Source organism: Doryrhamphus excisus, chromosome 9, assembly GCF_030265055.1.
Source record: "Doryrhamphus excisus isolate RoL2022-K1 chromosome 9, RoL_Dexc_1.0, whole genome shotgun sequence".
Lineage (NCBI taxonomy): Eukaryota > Metazoa > Chordata > Actinopteri > Syngnathiformes > Syngnathidae > Doryrhamphus > Doryrhamphus excisus.
In genome coordinates, this window is record NC_080474.1 from 5,632,370 (window position 1) to 5,651,633 (window position 19,264).

General features: G+C 39.6%; 1 protein-coding gene across 2 annotated transcripts in view; it reads right to left on the reverse strand.

Moving 5' to 3' along the window:
- LOC131135575 (receptor tyrosine-protein kinase erbB-4-like) overlaps positions 1-19,264 on the reverse strand; it is a 283,365-nt gene that overhangs the window by 124,234 nt on the left and 139,867 nt on the right. For both annotated transcript variants that reach the window (XM_058081635.1, XM_058081636.1), the window contains exon 2: positions 15,813-15,964. In XM_058081635.1, the coding sequence (XP_057937618.1) occupies positions 15,813-15,964 (152 nt within the window). The remainder of the gene's footprint in view (positions 1-15,812; positions 15,965-19,264) is intronic.

Here is a 19,264-nt window from a genome sequence, read left to right on the forward strand (position 1 = left end):
AAATAGAAAAAAAGGGCTTCTTTTTGTCTGAATTCCAGTCACCCTCAGAGTCGTCCACAGTGCCTCGTGCCATCACATTGTAATTCTAGTCAGACATCTTGTGCTGGTCCGATAGCTACACAAAAGTCCAGCTCTTTTAGTCCCCCGCTAGAACTCTTGTGAGATTCTTAATGATTGCTGCAGGGGGGCTTTGGCAACACTTGATGGCCTTAACAGCATTAGTAGCTTATAAAGTTTCATAGGTCTCCCAGCTCTATAAATGCAAGCCACAAAAGAAGCAGTAGCACTGCTGTGATGCAACCGGAAAATGTAGCTCGTTTTCAAATCCCAATGTTGACTGGTATGAGATTGGTAACCTTTCACGCTCAGTCTCTGAAAAATGAGCTCTACAAATAACAACATGGATTTACCTGATGTCAACTACAAGACAAATCTTTTGATTGTATTAGTGAAAAAAAGTACATATCTATTATACTGTACAACAGGGGTCTCAAACATGCGGCCCGCGGGCCAAATGTGGCCCACAGGACACTAGTTTGAGGCCCCTGCCTTGATATGAAAGTTTAATGTTAGTGCAGCCCGCGCGAGTTTGATATGGATGCTGTATGGTATCATGTACCCAGAAAAAAATTATTACATTTGATTAATGTTCATGTTAAAGGTTAAATAACTGTTAATAGTTATCCTCCCTATCCGTGTGGAAGTGGTACGTTTTTGGCTATATAAGTTTAAAGGAAATAACTTGAAGGCTATCGTTTAGGTCGCTAGCTCTCTAGTTTGCGAGTTAGCATGTGTCTCAAGACCCTGCAGTTGCGCAATATGTTGTAAATAAAAAAAAGTATAAATGTGACTATAGTTGTGTTTTGTCATGTCTACAGGGCTCTAATAATGCTTTGTTAATTTTAATACGAAAAAAAAAATAATTTGTCTACCCACCAACTATATGTGGTTTCTCAAGTTTTTATTATTTGCTGTTTTATTATTATTATTATTATATTTATTTATTACTGATTGATTGATTTTCTTTATTCTTGATTTGTTTATTTATTTTTGTAAACTCGGTTGCATGCTATGAGCATGTAATATGTGTGTTTTGTTTTAAACGCTACTTGTGTTCAGCATGTCTAGTGTCATACAGTCATGTGATGCGAGGACGGCACAACTGTACAATAGCCGGACATACCTCAGGTTTTGGCGCGTAATGGTATCTTATAGTAGAAACAGGGATAATGATATGATGGGGCCCACAGAGGAACTCTCTAAAATTGAACATGAAGGTCTTGCTCTCTCCGCAGGGAACTACCAATTCAGTTTTCTGACCCACTTGGCTGCCCTATCTCCTGTCTCTCTATTGCACACACACGCACACAAACACACCGTCATGTGTTCCATTGTGGTTTATTTGGCAGCCAAACATATCAGCATTTGTTAACAAACCAAATAAAGCCAATCATGTTTTTAAAAATGCATACAACTGACATTTGTGCTTGGTGCAGAGTGTAGGGGACAGTAGAGATTTCTCAGAAGTGATTTTCAAAGTGTGCACTAAAATTCACTGGACTTCTGGAAATCTGTTAAATTCACTTGCAAGGCAACACAATAAAACATAAAACATAATTTGGTCAGTTCAAGAGTCCAAGTTGCCCTTCTTGAGATGTTCTTCAAAAAGATATACCACATGTTGTCTTTTCTATGCTCGTTCTTGAGCGGATGGGAATTTGGTGTAAAAATGATGAATATTTTAATTGTTCAAATGGACATTTCCTGTATAAGTATTTCACAGCCAGAAGCGGGAGCCGTGGGAGGATCCTCTGTGGTATTAAGTCTGTCCTCACTGTATGATTTATTTACATGCTTCTATGCTAAATCATTATGTTTTGCTTCCATTGCTTTTGCTGCACAAATGCTGCATCGTGGTCAAGGTTCATGGTCAAGGCTGATTTCAGTGAACTTCAGCATGATGCACTAATAATACAAATGATATAAGTTCTCAGTGTAAATAAAGAAAAGCTACAATTATGCTTGAAAATATGTGCTTGTTATTCAAGTAGTCTTTCATATATACTGTATAACCTGTATATATTGGCTTTATCTGTAATATGTCAGGGCTATCATGAGGATAACATCATTTATTCAAATTCAACACACCAATTATGCTCTTCTTTCGTAGACTTGGATGAGAAGTAATCGCTCGACACAAAAGCATCACAGCTTCACTACCACACCGACTTTTACATTCAAGTCTTGTGTTCTAATACAAAGCTTTCTGTCTTTTGTGGTCTAATTCAGAGAGGAAACTACGCTGCTTTTGTAAGATTGATAATAGGCACAATGAGTTGCATTTTTGCTTTGGCGGGGCTTATTTTTATTTCAATTACATGTGTTCCACATCTTTGTTTGTACCGTACACACAATACATTTGAGATGGGTGATTTTTTCCCGACCTTTTCTTTCAAAATAGAGCATTTGCGTTAATTATCCAATGTGTGACGTAACTAAAATACTTTGTTAGGGAAATTATTAGCTGTTATTAACATATAAATGAAGAAAGTATGACAATTATCAAATTGTAAATAAAAAAATACAGATATACATGGTTTTCGCGTGTCCTGGAAACCCTGGAAAAATTTAATACTGATGGATTTTGCCATCATGGAAAACATGTGAATGAGAAAAAAGGTCAAATGGCCCAGAAACAGTGAATTCAGTTATCAGCTTCTAGCCAGTGCAGCGTCCCCACGACAGTACCAGCCAATCAAATTTGCATTTTGCACTTGAAGCAGTTCTGCAACCAATTGACTTTGTTACTACAGTTAATGCCTTAGCACTTAGAGAAAAATCTAGTGACTGTAATCCGAAGTGTTGCTAGTACTGTATTGGTCTGTATGAAGTTATAACTTGTCTGAAAATGCCCTTGAAAAGTCCTGGAAAATAACTTCAGGAAAGAGAGGGAATGGTTAATCGATTCCCCAAGTAATTGACTAATATTTTGGGAATTTTTTTATTGTAATATGTAAATATCCTCTGATTTCAGCCTCTCAAATGTGAAAGCAGACCTATTATTTTGTGTTTTCACTGACGTAACATGTATGTTTTGGAATATAGGAGGAAGCAAGCAAACTTCTCAAAGAGAGACTCCAAGCGGAGATTCCAACTCAGGTTTTTCCGAACTCCTGACTCTGTGGCCAACATTCTAACCATTCATGTTGTCATAGGAAACCAAAATTACACTTACGCAGTGCACAGTATACAGTGTTCACAAAGTGTGAGGGACAGAAAGTAATATTTTGCTTGTCTTTGGCACTTTGTTTTCGCAGCTTTCGAGTTAATTTGGCTTTCACGGGTCAGCGCCTCTGACCACAGCTCTCTCCAGCCCCAAGCCTTAACCCCACTCAATACCTCCAGCTATTAATTCCCCAAAGCCACGGGTGAAATTGGTTGAGGGCTAATCAACATTTAGCTCTTCTGAGTGTGTGTTATTACGCAGAAATTGATGGATGGTACAATTACACCCTGTGTCACTTAGCTAAATGGCTATGTAAGCCTAATGAGTTTTTACCCGAACAGTGAGTATTCAGTGCAAAGAGAAAACTTGTGTGTGGTGCCTAGAAAAGGAAAGGTGTATGAAGATGTAAAACGGAAAGAAAAGGTTGATGACTGGCGTTAAAATGGATGCTATAACGTTGTGATAACTTTGTGACTTCAAGAAATCACATATATTACACAGGTGTGGTGTTTGTGGTGGGATGGGATTTCTTTTTGGTTTTTCATCAGTGGCCTTGGATACAGACGGGTAGGGAATACCCAACGTAAAGAAGACAGAGCGAGTGACAGAAAATAAAGGCAGTCATGCAGGCCACCAAGGCCATGGTGACCAGTGGGCACACAATAAAAAAATAAAAAATAAACAGGCTCAAGTCCAGAGAGCGGACCAACAGTGACCCTGGTTATCATTGAAGTCTCATTACCCTGTCCAAAAAAAAAAAAAAAAGCCACAATGTCCTTCGGTGCAACACACAGAAAACTCACAAGTCCATTCTGAATGCTGACAGCTTGTGGTAGGGTGGGGTTTCAACAAGATAGATGAAAATATGTTTTTCGTGGGTGCTTGTCCAGTATTGATATAAAAAAGGGATATATGTTCATATTTATATTGTTTTTTTTCTGCCAAATAATGACATTGGTGTACGGTCAATGACACCGTGCTCCTGTCCACTTTGTGGAATTGTTATTATTATTTAGGTTTAAAAACATGCAATTTGCAATGTTTGTGAAGCATTATTTATGCTGGGGGGGGCTAAAGTGCAAACTCGGCAAACTCGATAATGTGTGTTTTTGTTAATATTGTTGGGTGCCTGGAAATGATTATTTGGATTTACATTATTTTCTATCAAAAAAATAGTTTTGCATTCCGTACATTTCAATTTTTGTCTGACATTTTGGAACAAATACTGATGTACCGCAGTATAAGAGATGACCAAATGAAAACACAAGTGAAAACATACCATGAAAACCATGATATTTCACAAAGCACACATACATACACATACAACATACTTGATACAAAATAAATCCAAATAATTTTGATTGACATTGTCAGTAGTAATTTAATATGTGTGTTATTTTACAGTAAGATAAGAAACTTCCACTGCTAAAGATATGACTTTGGTTTTGTAAACTGGAAGGATGTTTTTTTTTTGTTGTTGTTGTTTTCCCTCCCACACAGAAAAAAATCCAAGAAAACCAACAGGAGCACCGTAACAAACAAACCATGTCAGAGCTGACTGCAATGTTATTGGTCCAAAAAGTGCATACATGCTCAACCAAAAAGGACTGTAGTTCTGGTGCTTGGGGTCAAAGTTAATTGATTCTTGTCAGTTGAAGCAGATTGCTTTCTTTCCACAATGGGTTTGGATACAAACAAATCAATTTCGTCTCCACACAAGTTTGACTGTTTTGTTAACACCTGAAGAGACAACCTGCACCAGGAGAGAAAGCAAGAGTTCCTAGTAATATAAAATATATTAAGAAAGATGTGGAAATCAGAACATTTTCAGATTAACAGGTACCGTATTCTACTGTTGAAACGCTTTGAAACCCAAGCCTCAAGTATCCCTTCGAAAAAGCAGAGTGTTCACCTCTAAGCGAGCTGACAAACGAGTTCCTGGTCAAACGCTCTTTCCCTTCAGTCTACATCACCTTTCTCCTTGTGATTTCTCAATGGTCTCGTCTCCCACACCACACTGTCCTCCTTCGTGTCAAATTAAAGTGATGGAAATGAACTTGAGGGGACGCTAATTGCAGTTGTCAATCCAATCTAGGTCAGGACTCAAAGACAGAGGCTCTCTAGCACTTCATCACTTTTCATTAATATTGAAAGAGTTTGGTGAGTAGCAGGGGGCCAACATAATCTGCACTCATCTAACAGTGCATCAGAAATTAGGAAGAAGGGGAGGGCACCAGCAGTGCCGAGGGGACAAATATGCCAGTCAAGAAGTATGAAGGAAGATGTCAGAGCATGTGAATTGAGAGCAAGAACAAACGCGGTTCCCTTGCTGTAGGAAGACAGATTTTTAAAGTACACATTTTAAAAGTAACATTTGCCGTATGCTGAATTCTTAAATAAACTAAACCAATTACCTCAACTGTCAAATGTAATAGGGAGGTTCCAATCAGAGTCCGATTCCAATAACAATCAAGGAATCATGGATCACATGGATGATATAATATGAAAAAGGAACCCTAAAAATCACCTTAATTCCGACAAAAACATATATGACTGCTGTAGCAGAACTTCCTGGTAAGTGATCGAGCACTGTGCGAACCCAGTGTCTGCCGTCACTATGAAAGGCTGGTCACCTCATCCGATGAATTCAATTTTTCTAGGTTATTAGCTCAGCCTTCTGACTGTCATGCACATATGGGCAAGTATCCACCTTGCTGCGTTGACTGATGATCACGCAGTGAGCCTTAAAATCTAACCATACTCCGTCAAGTGTTTGTTCTTCAAAGGACATATTCAATTAAATTAATTAAGATTTTTAAGATGCTATCCCCAACATAGTTTTTGTGACATGTATCTATGAAATTAAGATTCATGTTCAAAGACATTACTCTGCACAAATGGATCGCTGCAGGCATATGCCGATCACCTGATTTTTCATGGATACTTTTATGGACGTTTCAACACACCATATGGAACATTCAGCTGAAAAACTCTCAGGGTAACAAATATTGGTACTGTGAAGTCTAATTCTCTTCCTTAGCCTTTCTTCCTAGTGCTTTGGACGCTGCCGCACCCCTCTAGAAAGTGAAAAATAAACTTTACGTCTATTACGTCTGCCTCTTCCAATGTGCCCTGGGTCTTCCCCGAGACTTTCCTAACTCACCTCATCTGACTACTATCAATGGGGCAGAGCGGCGGTTCTACTCCGAATTTCTCCCAGATGACAGTGCTTCTTACCTTATCTCTAAAAGGTAGAGCCCAGCCACCCTGCAGAGAAAACTCATTTCACCCGCTTGTAGGCGCGATTTTATCCTTTTAGTTACTACCCAAAGCTCATGACTACAGGAGAGGATAGGAATGTAGATCGACCAGTAAATTGAGAGCTTTGATTTTTGGTTCAGCTCCTTCTTCACCACGATGGACCAATGCATAGTCCGCGTAATTGTAGATGCTGGACTAATCTGCCTGTCGATCTTGCATACTTAAACTCCTTTAGTTAGGGAAGGAACTCATCCCCGACCTGAAGATGGCTCTCCACCCTTTTCCGGGGGGGGGGGAGTGTACGTTCGGATTTGTAGGTGATGATTTTCTTTGCCTTTTCTGAGGCGCCAGACGGTTTGCCAGAACCTCTTTGAGGTCGACGAAAGTTGTACTCGATGGCCTCATCAAATTCCTCCCATACCTGTGTTGGACAACCGCCGAAGCCGCACGCCATTTGGCCCGACGGTACCCGTCAGCTGCTTCAGGAGTCCCACAAGCCATCCATATTCGATAGGACTCCTTTTTCAGCTTGATGGTGGCCCTGACCTCTGGTGTTCACCATTGGGCTCGGGGCCTGCCGCCACGACTGGCACCGACCAATCGGGTCCCCTCAACGCTCAAAATGCACCTAGACATTCTGTCCATAGAAGTGGACAAAGGCCATCCCAACCCTCACTGGCAGCAATGCGGACCAAGCTCTGACACACTGGTCTTCCAGTTCAGAGGCAATCCAGAGGCAAAATGTCCATGCGATGCTGCAGAGTCGTGTCAACCACGACGCAGCATCCAGAGCCCTAAGGAGCTCTAGGCAAATTTCATCCATCCCCAGGGCGCTGCCACGGAGAAGCTTTTTGACCACCTTGGCAACCTCAGCCCCAGAGATCGGCGAGCCCACCATGGAGTCAACAGATACTCTTTCCTCATTGGAAGACATGTTGGTGGGATTGAGGAGTATTCAAAGTATTCCTTTCTCTCATCTACAATATCTTTTGTTGAAGTCAGCAGCACACCATACCCACCATACACCGTGTTCACAGCCTCCGAGTCCAAGGCTTCCTTGAACTCCTCCCAAACCACTTCGCCTACCAGTAACAGTCAGATGCCTCTGGAGTCCGATGGTCAAAAACGGGACATGGCCCACTTGGACTCAATGTCGACCGGGTTAAACTCCAACGTACATGCCCTGAGCTGTGGAGCAACAAGTTATGCCACCCCTGCCTGTCACCTCTCACTGCTGACAATGCCAGAGTGGAATAGAGTCCAGCCCTTGTAAAAAGGACTAGTTCCACAGCCCTTGCCTTAGGTTGAGGGGAGTCAGACTATATTGCGCTATTCGCGATGAGTAGAGTACAAGCATTAAACAAGTACAGCTTGTCATTCTCTGTCCGATCACAGAGTGTGAAGAGTGAATAGTTAACCAATGAGGATTCTCCTTCAGCACGAGTACAGTCGCACGCAACGACTGCTACTCCATCAACAGCCTTGATCCAGCCAGTCAGGCGAGCCATGCCTATAGCATCACATACTACGCGCATGAAAACCACTCTCCTCGTGCTCATGTTGCCTGAGTTTGCTGATCTCTGCACGCATGGTGCTGTTGTGAGCACATACTATGTGTTCACTCAATGCTCACTCCAGGGGCCTTTCGTTGCCTCTTCGGGCAGTGCCCAGCCGGGCCCCATAGGTACAGGCCAGCAGTCGCTGTCCAGGCGAGGGAAAGCCAAGTCACCTCACTCACCTTGGAACTGTTTGTCACAGGTGACCCTACTATGGGTTAAAAAACCCAACATGGAATCCCTAGAATCACCAGGACACAAACTCTGGTGATGAGGTTTTAGCTCAGAATGACGTCATGAAACCATCAACAATTTTAATTAGATTTTCTGGCTTTAAAAAAAAAGAAGAATGGCTAAAACCAACATCTAATCTCACCTACCAAACAATGAGAGTGGAACCCTATATTTTATTCATATTGAAGACTCCCAGTAAGCGGTAAATAATTTAATTCATGTATTCTTCGCTTTGGATTCCAGGTCGATATCATTTCATGACATCATTGCTCTGCTGCCCAGGTAAGCTACTCAGGTACCTTTTAGACTTGCTTTAATGTCTACCATTGCTACCAGAATTAAGTTAATTTACTGTTATTTACCCTCGCATAACAATATCTGCTCCTGCTCACGAGTGCACTTGTTTTCATCTCCAACACTGTGATAGCTGGATCAAGGGAAGGGTGACATTCACTTAATTGTCACTCAGAGTGCCATACAAAAGGAATACAACCTAAGTGGGGTCTATTCTCAAGCTACATCACTTATTCATCCCAATGAGTAGAGAGAATAGATTTTCCAGTCTGCAATACAATTTTTATTTCAGTTCTGCTCCAACAATGATTTCGGTATTAAAAAATAATTACGTTCATCCATCCTTTTTCGAGTACAATATAAACCAGGATGTATTATGCTGCACAGGGCTAGCGATTATGACGACAGATTATATCTGCTATATCTGTTGGATTCAAAGTAAAGTCCAGTGTCACAACAAAAATGGATGAATGAAAACAGTTGGACGGATAAAATTAAATTAGGACTTTGTGGTGATAATTTATTGACAATATTTTCACATTATTGTGATTATTATTGCATTGCATTGCACTGCATTAAAAGAAAAAAATGTCAAAAAAACCCAAAACATCAGAATAAAACAGGAAGATTATCCACCGAAATAGTTGTGAAGTTAATATTTTTCACTAACATCTGGAAAACAACTACTTTTTACTACAATTTCCTGTGTAATTTCCTGCTAAAAGAAGAAACCATTCATCACAATAAAATCAACCTTAACTCAGCATTTGGCTAGGGTATAAATCATTATGGCAACAACAGAAGATTTTATTTTTTAAGCATCACTTCTTATTATTTGAAAAAGACAGATGATAGCCACTGCAATTAAGGGTGAATGGAGAAAGGAGCAGGAACAAAAATGGAATGGGGCCACATATTTTGGCTGAAAAGTCTACACATACTACACCTAGATGGAATGGAACATTAATGTTTGACCTGATTTTTTTTTCTTACATTCTGTGGAAACCCAGCTGCAGATATTAAATAGTGTATGTCTATATGTACAAGATAATGAAACAATTTATTCACAACTAGTGGGGCCCAGCGTAGTGGCACCGGCCTGATCATTGCATTAATACTCGGAGAAAAATCACCTTTACTAATGTTCACAAGCAATGACGGATAATCTAATGTAACTGTGGCTCCCTCCTGAGACCAGCAGGGGAAAAGAGAAGAAACGTGAATATTTCATATTCAAAGATCTGTTTTTTTTTTGGCACGAGATAAAGTGACAAGTGGAGAAAAAAGCCTCACCCAAGTGTGTGTTTACCATCTTTGACATCCTTTTCATCGCATTTGAAGTAAAAATTAATGTCACTAGAAAATGCTGACATAGATAGAAAGATTAATTTCTATTTGCCAATGCCCACCAGTGTGTATATACGATATAATGTATGGTACAATAGATCAAAATCCATTCATAGTCAAAGACCGATTTAAGACTTAGCCTGGTTAAGGCTCACTATTACAGATGTTTAAGTCCTTATACAGTAATTACACATATTTTAAATGTACTCTTTACCATGATACATAGAAAAAAAAGAGTATATTTATTATTTGTTTATGTCATAAAACTCCACCCAGTCTTCTTCGGTTTTGACCCATGTATTAAATCAGCTATAAAATACACTAAAAACAATAGGTTACCATCAAATTTGCTTCGCATGTCTTGGTTACCTTCTTAGGCTTCCTCATCCATGAAAATGTTGGTTTTAATACTTTTGGTGTGGGCATGTAGGCCTTTTTTGTCACTGTACCGCCCCGATTTCAATTTCCAAAAATGGTCAAATGAACCTCAAAAGAATCATATTAATAAATTATGTTAGTATTAACCACTAAAGAAACATCTATGGTGTTCAGGTCAATTTTGAACCATATAAATTAATGTCAAGAAAGGGTAGAAAAAGTTATTGTTTTCAGCAACAGAACTTTAGTATAAACTGAAATAAAAAAGCAGAACAGGTCCAGATGTTGGTTCACTGTACGTCTTGCCATTCTTTCCATGAGACAAATTGTAAATGTGAAATCAGCCACTCAAATGAGTGAATTCCCCTCACGTGTCTGGACCTGGTTTTTCTGCTGGTATAGTGGAAAAGCGGTCAAAATGATGATACATGATGTGAAGAGGAGCTGGTTGTCATTGTGTTGGCTAATTGTACACTTATGATTTCAGTTGTGGCTCATATTATTGCTTTATAGTCATACAGTAAACCTCGGATATATCGGACTCGGATATATCGGAAATTCGCTCACAATGGACAGATAAAAAAAGAACCGATTTTTCTGTAATGCATTTCCAATAAAAATTCATTGCATATATCAGACTTTTTATAACGGATTTCGCCTATTTCGGACAAAATCTCTAGTCCCGTTCCAATGCATTTCCATTAAATTTCCCACGCATATATCGGATGGCCGCATCGTTATCGTTATCTTGTTGATGTCACTGGCTATTGTCTTTCTCCTGGCTCCAGATTTAGGACAAATATAAAAGTGAGTGACGTCAATAATACTAGCACAGCAGTGAATGAGATCTTAACCTCACTATTGGAAATAACGTAGGCCTGACGGGCGTAACAGGGCCTAGCTTAATTAACAATTTGTTATGCTCAGAGTCCAATAAAGTTCAATTCTCATTACCTTACGTCTCTTTTCATTGCCCAGTCCAGGTACATTGGAAACATAGTCAAGGAAGTGCCTTTTTATAACGGATAAAATCCGATCTACGCATATACCGGATATAAATCCGATATATGCGTAAAACTGACATTTTCCGGTACACGCATATAACGGATTCCGCTTATATCGGACAAAACCAGTGGGAACAATTGAATCCGATATATCCGAGGTTTACTGTATTATATATATATATACAGTGGTCATAATTTCAACCAGACCATTTTAAAATGTATTTTTTTTTTATTTTGGTTTTATTTTGTTGAAATAGAGTTTCCTGACAAAGTCAAAAAGCCTTGATGCAATAAACAAATGTAATGTGATTCTTTTTATGCATTAAGATGTAAAACAGGTCGGTGCCGACCCTAACATAAGAGGAAGGTTAAAAGCTCAAAGGACATGCACGTGCGCACACACATTGCAGTCCGTCTTCAGTTTCCGTATTTCCTCGTTTTTGTACGACTGGGTTGAAATCATTTGACATTTTTCACCAAATGTTGCCTCCGTTTTTGTACACTGTCTATTTTCATACATTGTTTTGTGCAAGTAAAACTCTAAATAATGTATGAAAAATGCCTTTCGTTTGTATCTGTTGGTGTTTGGAACGGATTAATCAGATTTACATTATTTGCGCTGATAAAAATTGCCTGGGTTTTGGTATGATTTTGTTTTCGTCCAAAAATGGGTGGAAGTCTCAGTACGGCAGTGTTATTAATCACAGTGTGAGTGTTGATGCATCTGCTGTAGAGGTAGTTTGGAAGATGGACTCTGTTTACTGGTGAAAGCTGTTTGTGGTGGGAGAGGGGGGCAGCCATCCATCTTTGAGATATCTTTAAAAAAGGAGCCCAGGCATCAGTTTCAGTCACCTCTAAGAAACAGCGAGTATGCACATCGCTTTTTCTCCTCTCAAAGGCAAAGTCTTGCCCTCCCCGGGGAGCCGTGTTATTACTTTTTTGTGTAATAATAATAATAACATTTCCTAAAGATATACTGCTCCCTGCCCCTTTGCTCCCTTGTTGCCTGGCACCCTCTCTTCTTAATTAGCATGTTCAATTAACCCATGTTAATTGCCCAGTATGAAAAGGTGCAGCAACCTTGCAAGGTGGCGCCGCAGGGAGCCGTTTTGTAAATTAATTGTATAGGAAACAGTGTAGTGTGGTGGATTATGGAGGACTGCAATTTGTTTGGATTTCACAATTTCTCCAGAGGGAATAATGGATGATGAAGGTCCAATGTTGTGCTGCACACATAAATACCTTCAGTCAGTAAATTGACAACGATATGCTAACTAAATATCTGATAACTACAAATTTAAAGTTGAGGTGGACTCAAAATACGTTTCTTTTTTTTTTTTTTTTTAATAAGGGCCCTATTATGCTTTTCCCACTTTTCTGACCTATAAATGTAGTTAGAATGTTGTATTCTCATGTTACACTATACCAAGGTTTCAGATAATGAGGTTTGCACATTTGGAAGTGAGTCCTGAAAGAAGTTAGGGACAGCTCAAAACGCTCGGTTCCAGAGGGTAAAACTGTTCCTTTGTGATGTCACAGAGGAGCGGACTTCCTTATGGTTGTAGGCGCGATGCCCTCTCCCAAGCTCTGCTGTGTGTTTCTTCGGGTGTAAAGGAAAGCTACATTTTTTTTAACAATTCCTAATGAGGAAAACATCAAACACAAGTGGTTGGATTTCTTTTTTTTTCTCTTTTCTGGATGTTTTGTACGTTTTAATCTGTCAACGGCATTTCACACTGGACTGTTTATTGAACATTGGCCAGTATGCAGCTGGATGAGCCGACTAACTTGCTGAAGCCCTACGCTGTTCCAATATTACTTGGTCGTGTGGAAGAGTCAGAAGACTAAGGAGCAAGTAACAATTCATTAGTGTTTATTTTGTGTAAGTCATGGAGCAAAAGCACCTGTCTGTGTAGCATTATAGAGTGTGCAGAGGTTGCTAATAGCTGTGTCTCACCACAATGAGTGGCTCTACCCAAGTTATTTTTTTATTTTTATTTATTTTTTTTTTAATACTAGTCGACTCGCAAGAACACACTTAACATTGAGAGATGTCTTGAAGTAACCTCCTTTTTTGTCAAAACTTCAGACTGTCCAGTCTCTACTTCTGGATCGGAACAAGCATAGCAGAGTGGACATGCCTGGAGACGGACCATGGGTGGAATACGTTAAAAGAGACCGTTTTCACAGGAAGCACGGAATCCAAATATATACAGCTGAATAGGAGCAGATTCTGGAAAAACTAGAAAGCTTTCTGTGTTGGTTATTGTGTGTAGCTGCTCTATAGGAGTCCACAACTCACTGCAAAAGGCCGGAAAAATAGCATAATAGGTCCCATTTAAGTGTGCATATTATAGAAAGCCAAACTATACAACTTTAAGCTCATGAAAAATAGTGGCAAATAAAACCTAGCACTCACAGAACATTCATGTGAGTGATAATCGTGATGATTGGACACATTTTATTTTTTTTTCACATTGAGGTATTGGGCCTCATACGTAACTATAGCCAAGCTATATATAAAGGTGTACAACACACTTCCCATGCAAATTAATTTGGCACAAATTTTGGATTTGTGAATAATTAGTTTATATTCTCATCAGGGGTTTCGAGGCTCGACTATACTGACTTATGTAATATCTTGACACAATACGGAATGGTAAAATAGGCAAGCAAATCATTCATTTATTCATTCATTTTCTACCGTTTATCCTCACGAGGGTCGCGGGGGATGCTGGAGCCTATCCCAGCTCTCTTCGGGTCATTTTGGTTTATTATTGTTATGAACCATATTACTCCCTTTTGCCTTTGACATCAAGCCAATGTTAGCGGCTTAACATTTGCACTACGCCGTCCCCCTGCACATAATGTATTTCTCTTCTGCATCAAAGGGGTGTGTTAAGTCAAAAAAGACCTGTGTGTATGCTCAAACTAAATAGACCAAAGACAAAGCAAACAAATCACCTTAATTTGAAGTCCTAGGGTGCAAGATATGACAATATCTTGTCATGATGTGGGACTGTTTTTACTGCAAAGCATAGTAATGCTAACCTGATAATGCAGTCAGCAGTTATAGCGTACCACCATGGGAGTGCTGCAATCCCCTAGATACACTTGAATCAAGTGCAGGTGCACAGTACTCACAGCGCACAAAGCACTAAATGTGGTCAAGGATAATGTTCCTGAAAAGCTCAGGGCCAAGAGGTCAGCATGGGCAGCTGATTTCACCAAAACACATCATCATTTTTTTTTCTTCTTTCAAATATCAACACAATGACATCTACTGCCTCCTACAAACCTCTCATTACCACACAATTACCACTCCTGCCCTGAAGGGTTAGGGGCTGACATCGCCCCACGCCGAGGTTGCATGTGTGTCCATCAAAACAAAATGCTGTGTTCAAGTGTTCGATGATTCAGCATCAGAGCATATTGTAAATGGAGCTTGTAAATTAGCACGTATTGTGTTCGGGTTAGGGGTTAGGGTTAGAATTTTCCCTGTTTGCTGCTCAGGTCTTTGCAGTTCAATTTGTAAATGACAATGGCGAATACTAAGAAGTGTAGAATTATTTTCATTTTAAGATTATATCTTCCTGTCAACAGGGCGGCACGGCGGTCGAGTGGTTAGCGCGCAGACCTCACAGCTAGGAGACCAGGGTTCAATTCCACCCTCGGCCATCTCTGTGTGGAGTTTGCATGTTCTCCCCGTGCATGCATGGGTTTTCTCCGGGTACTCCGGTTTCCTCCCACATTCCAAAAACATGCTAGGTTAATTGGCGACTCCAAATTGTCCATAGGTATGAATGTGAGTGTGAATGGTTGTTTGTCTATATGTGCCCTGTGATTGGCTGGCGATCAGTCCAGGGTGTACCCCACCTCTCGCCCAAAGACAGCTGGGATAGGCTCCAGCACCCGTGACCCTCATGAGGAAAAAAAAAACAGTAGAAAATGAATGAATGAATGAATCTTCCTGTCACGCTAAATGTGTTTATTATGTTTGTGATGCATATATGGGGGTTAAACCAGGACTGTGAGCAAGTGAATAAAGTCAGGAAGGTTCGGAAATACACACTCCATTATTATTGTCTCCATTATTAGTGGATTTTCTCAAATTTCTGGTGGGTCCCGGAAAAGTCAAATGTTATGCTGGAACACCAGGAACAGGCCCTCATCCAAGGTTTTACAGTCCATGGCCCCTCACCATCTATGTTTGACAGTCGGGGTGGTGTTCTTCCGGCCATATTCAGCATTTCAACAGCTCATTTATTGAAATTCATTTGGATTGTGTGGGTGTCCCTGACGTTGTGGTCTGTGATGCAGTAAACACTAATCAGGTCACAAAAGTTCCAGCATAAGACGCAAGTAAGGCTTCTGCATTTCAGTTTTAGACATTTTCTACAACGAGATGTTTGAATGTCTCAAATATTAAAGTAGGAATCGCTGTATTTCAGGCATTCTGACATAAAACACACTTCACAATAACTTGACTTTATCAGGTGCTATAGGTCTTACTCTGAGGAAAGTGAGGTCCCGACTGTGGTCAATGCTTGTGATCTCCAGGTTGCCCATTACGACTTCACAACTCTCGTAGTACTTCCTCAGGGTGCGATACTGCTGCTCCAAGTCTGACAGCGTACTCAGCTTGTTTTCTGTGCCAGCACATACTAGGAGACAAAAAAAAAAAAGATAGGACAGTGTTATGACATTTATATCACAGGCCGGGTTAGTCATGCCGTCCAATATTGGGTGTTACATCAAGATCTGCTGTCAGAAAAAGAGCTGCTGTAAACATTATATTATTTATTGTCTTTGTTTTTAAAAATGAAACATTATTTTGTGCATACAGGGAGCTGGGTGCAAATTACAAGTTCACAGAGTCTGGATTTGCTAATAGGCTTTTCCCACTACAATCACTGGGTCCACCAGTTTTATTTTGTTTTTGTTTTTTTAGTTCATACATGGTAAGGCATGTTTTATTAAATTATATCATCAACTCCTATACCGTTTATTAATTCCTATAAAGTTTGTTTCAGCAGCTATTCGGAAGTTTTCATGAGCACTTGGGAGTGAAACCAACCACAGCGGAGGAGGTGGGCTGTGGGTGGAATACATTAAAATAAACATTTTCACGGGAAGTGAAGAAAATCCGAAGAAACAACAGCTGGAATAGGTGCAGATTCTGGAAGATATAGAAAGCTTTCTTTGCTGGTTATGTGTAGCTGCTCTAAGATTCAACAACTCAATCTAAATGGCCTAAAAATGACCACAATAGGTGACTTAAAAAAAAAAAGCAGTTTAAAATGTGCAAGAATAATCCTTCAATTAAGACATTCTGTGGCGACAACTAGAATTACTTTCAGAGACCCATATCTTTGTGGATACAGGCTGAACGGTTCCAGCGTGACCTGAGTAATACCCATATGAGGTGTGCCCATGATTAGCTTGGTTGCACATAGCATAATGTGCTGCTCAAGAATGATATATGGCAGACTTGGGTGTTTTCAATAACAGTTGAAGGAAGCAGCGTGGGGGTAGGGGGCCATAAAGTGAGGATAGGTATAATAAACTGTTATTGCACCCTCGGGGCGGGCTACTGAGATCAGAGAAGGAGGGCATCTCGGCATGATGTCTGCGAAAACTGAACATTTTTTTTTTCCCCTCCTCGAGCACTCTTTCCAAAAGTCCGCTGACCCGGTCAGTGTGAGAATGTGTAATGTTTGTATGATTCTAATTAGAATCCATGGAATCTTACAATGTAGCGCAGTATGACCAGTGCCGACTGCCAAGTGAACCACAACAAAACCATCTGGGCATATTTTGAGCATGTGTGAACTGTAGTATGTTTACTGCAATGGATCTTATTCTTGTGATATGCCACTGTGTGTGTGTGTGTGTGTGTGTGTGAATGTGGACTGGTTATAAATAGACCTCAGCGTTGATCCCCCCCTACTGCATGATCGAATCCATTTGTCTCTTTCGCCTATGTTACATGTGAGGATTTATATCATTGGGAGGTTAAAACAGTCTGCACTCTTTGTATTGGTGACCTGCCTGTCATCATGGAGTCTATAAAACACGACGGATGCTGAGGAAAAAAAAAAAATGTAGCCATGGTTCTTCATATTTTGTAAAACCTCACTCACTTCCATAGAGGAAAATCTGTTATCTGTTTGATTGATTTCACCCCCAGCACACTTAAAACAAATAACGCCAGAAGGATTCATGTTGCATTGATAGATAGTATGTGTATATAGAGTATATACAGTACATATTTTTCTTTTCTATATGTGATTTATTGCCCCCTTAGACTCAACTGATTGAATTTGTTTGTAGGGAAATTTCATCTGAGATGTGATGGATTAGGGAAATGAGTCATAATAATTCAGGAGACTCCAATATATGTAACTAATGAGAAAATTATGGGCCTATGTGGAAATGCATATCTGCATCAATTTATTTGGCCTGGAATACAATTTAAATGATTCATTTTTCTATCTGCAGCACAGTGATATGGAGTTAGCTTTCTACTCATCTACTCTGTGTCTTTATCTCATTTTCTCATAAAAATAACAAAAACAATAGGACTTAAAGGGAAACTGACACTGCTTTTTGAATTTTGCACATCATCCACAATCCTGACATACGAATACATATGTCTTTCTCTTTTCTGTGCGTTCTCAAGATATGAAAAGTAGTTTTCAGTAATGCTTAAAAAGCTCAAATTATGGCAAATGACTGTATTACATTTTATCATGAATGTGTCTGTTGCTACATGGTTACAGCATGGATATAAAACGGCATGCATTTGTATATCTTTAGCACACAGAAAAGAGAAAGACGTGTGTTCATGTCTCACACAAAGATTGTGGATGATGGGCAAAATTCCCCAAAATATGCAGTTTTCCTTGAAACATCAAACACAGTCTTTTCCAAGACACTGGTCGACCTCTAAATGTCATCAATAAATAACTGTACAGCTAAGTCACTTTATCACATTCTTAACCACATGTGTGAAACAAAATACTCTTATCTCTTAAAAATTATACATTAAGACATGCTCTAAATTTACCATATTTTATATATTTTATATAAAAATATACATATAACACTGATCTACAAGCAAAATGTTTCCGGAACAAAAGTAGTGAAATAATTCACTGTAAAGAACATGTAAGTCAGAAATATGAATTTGCCACAGTTTCCAAGATATAGTATTGGGTCAAAATAGAACATTTATGCAAAAATAAGGCAAAAATGGTATTTTATCTCTCTAGAGCAGGGGTCGGGAACCTTTTTGGCTAAGAGAGCCATGAAGGCCAGATATTTTAAAATGTGTATCTGTGAGAGCCATATACATTTTTTTAAACATTGAATGCAATAAAATGTGTGCATTTTTATGTAAGACCAGGGTGTGGCCAGCACACTTTCGTGAGCAGCGCAGTGTCCAATAATAAATCAAATACTTTCTGCCATTAATGCAACTTCTGCTGCTGCATGGTTTTGCACCGTACTCCGTACACATATTTCATTCTTTTGGCCATCTTCGTCAGAAGGCTTGGTTCTGCAGATTTAGCTAGGTGACTATTTGACTAAAGGAGGAAAGTTTGCATTTACATGTTGACATCTCAATGACCGAGGTAGACTACCGCATGACCCAGTAATAATCGAGTTTTGGTGTTTGACCTGGAAAATATCATCAGGAAAGATGGATATGGTCAGCCGTATTGCAGTAGAAAAGAGATGGACGGATTAAAATGCATAAGAAAGTTGTTGATTATTTTTAACAGTCATTTCTGTGATGTTTACTTTAAAATGTTAGCAAAAATACATTTTTATTGTGGTAAGAAACGCTTGAGAGCCAGATACAGTCATCAAAAGAGCCCTACCTGGCTCCCGAGCCATAGGTTCCCTACCTCTGCTCTAGAGTATTGATCTAAAATGTTTTTATTTGCAGAACTCTCTCT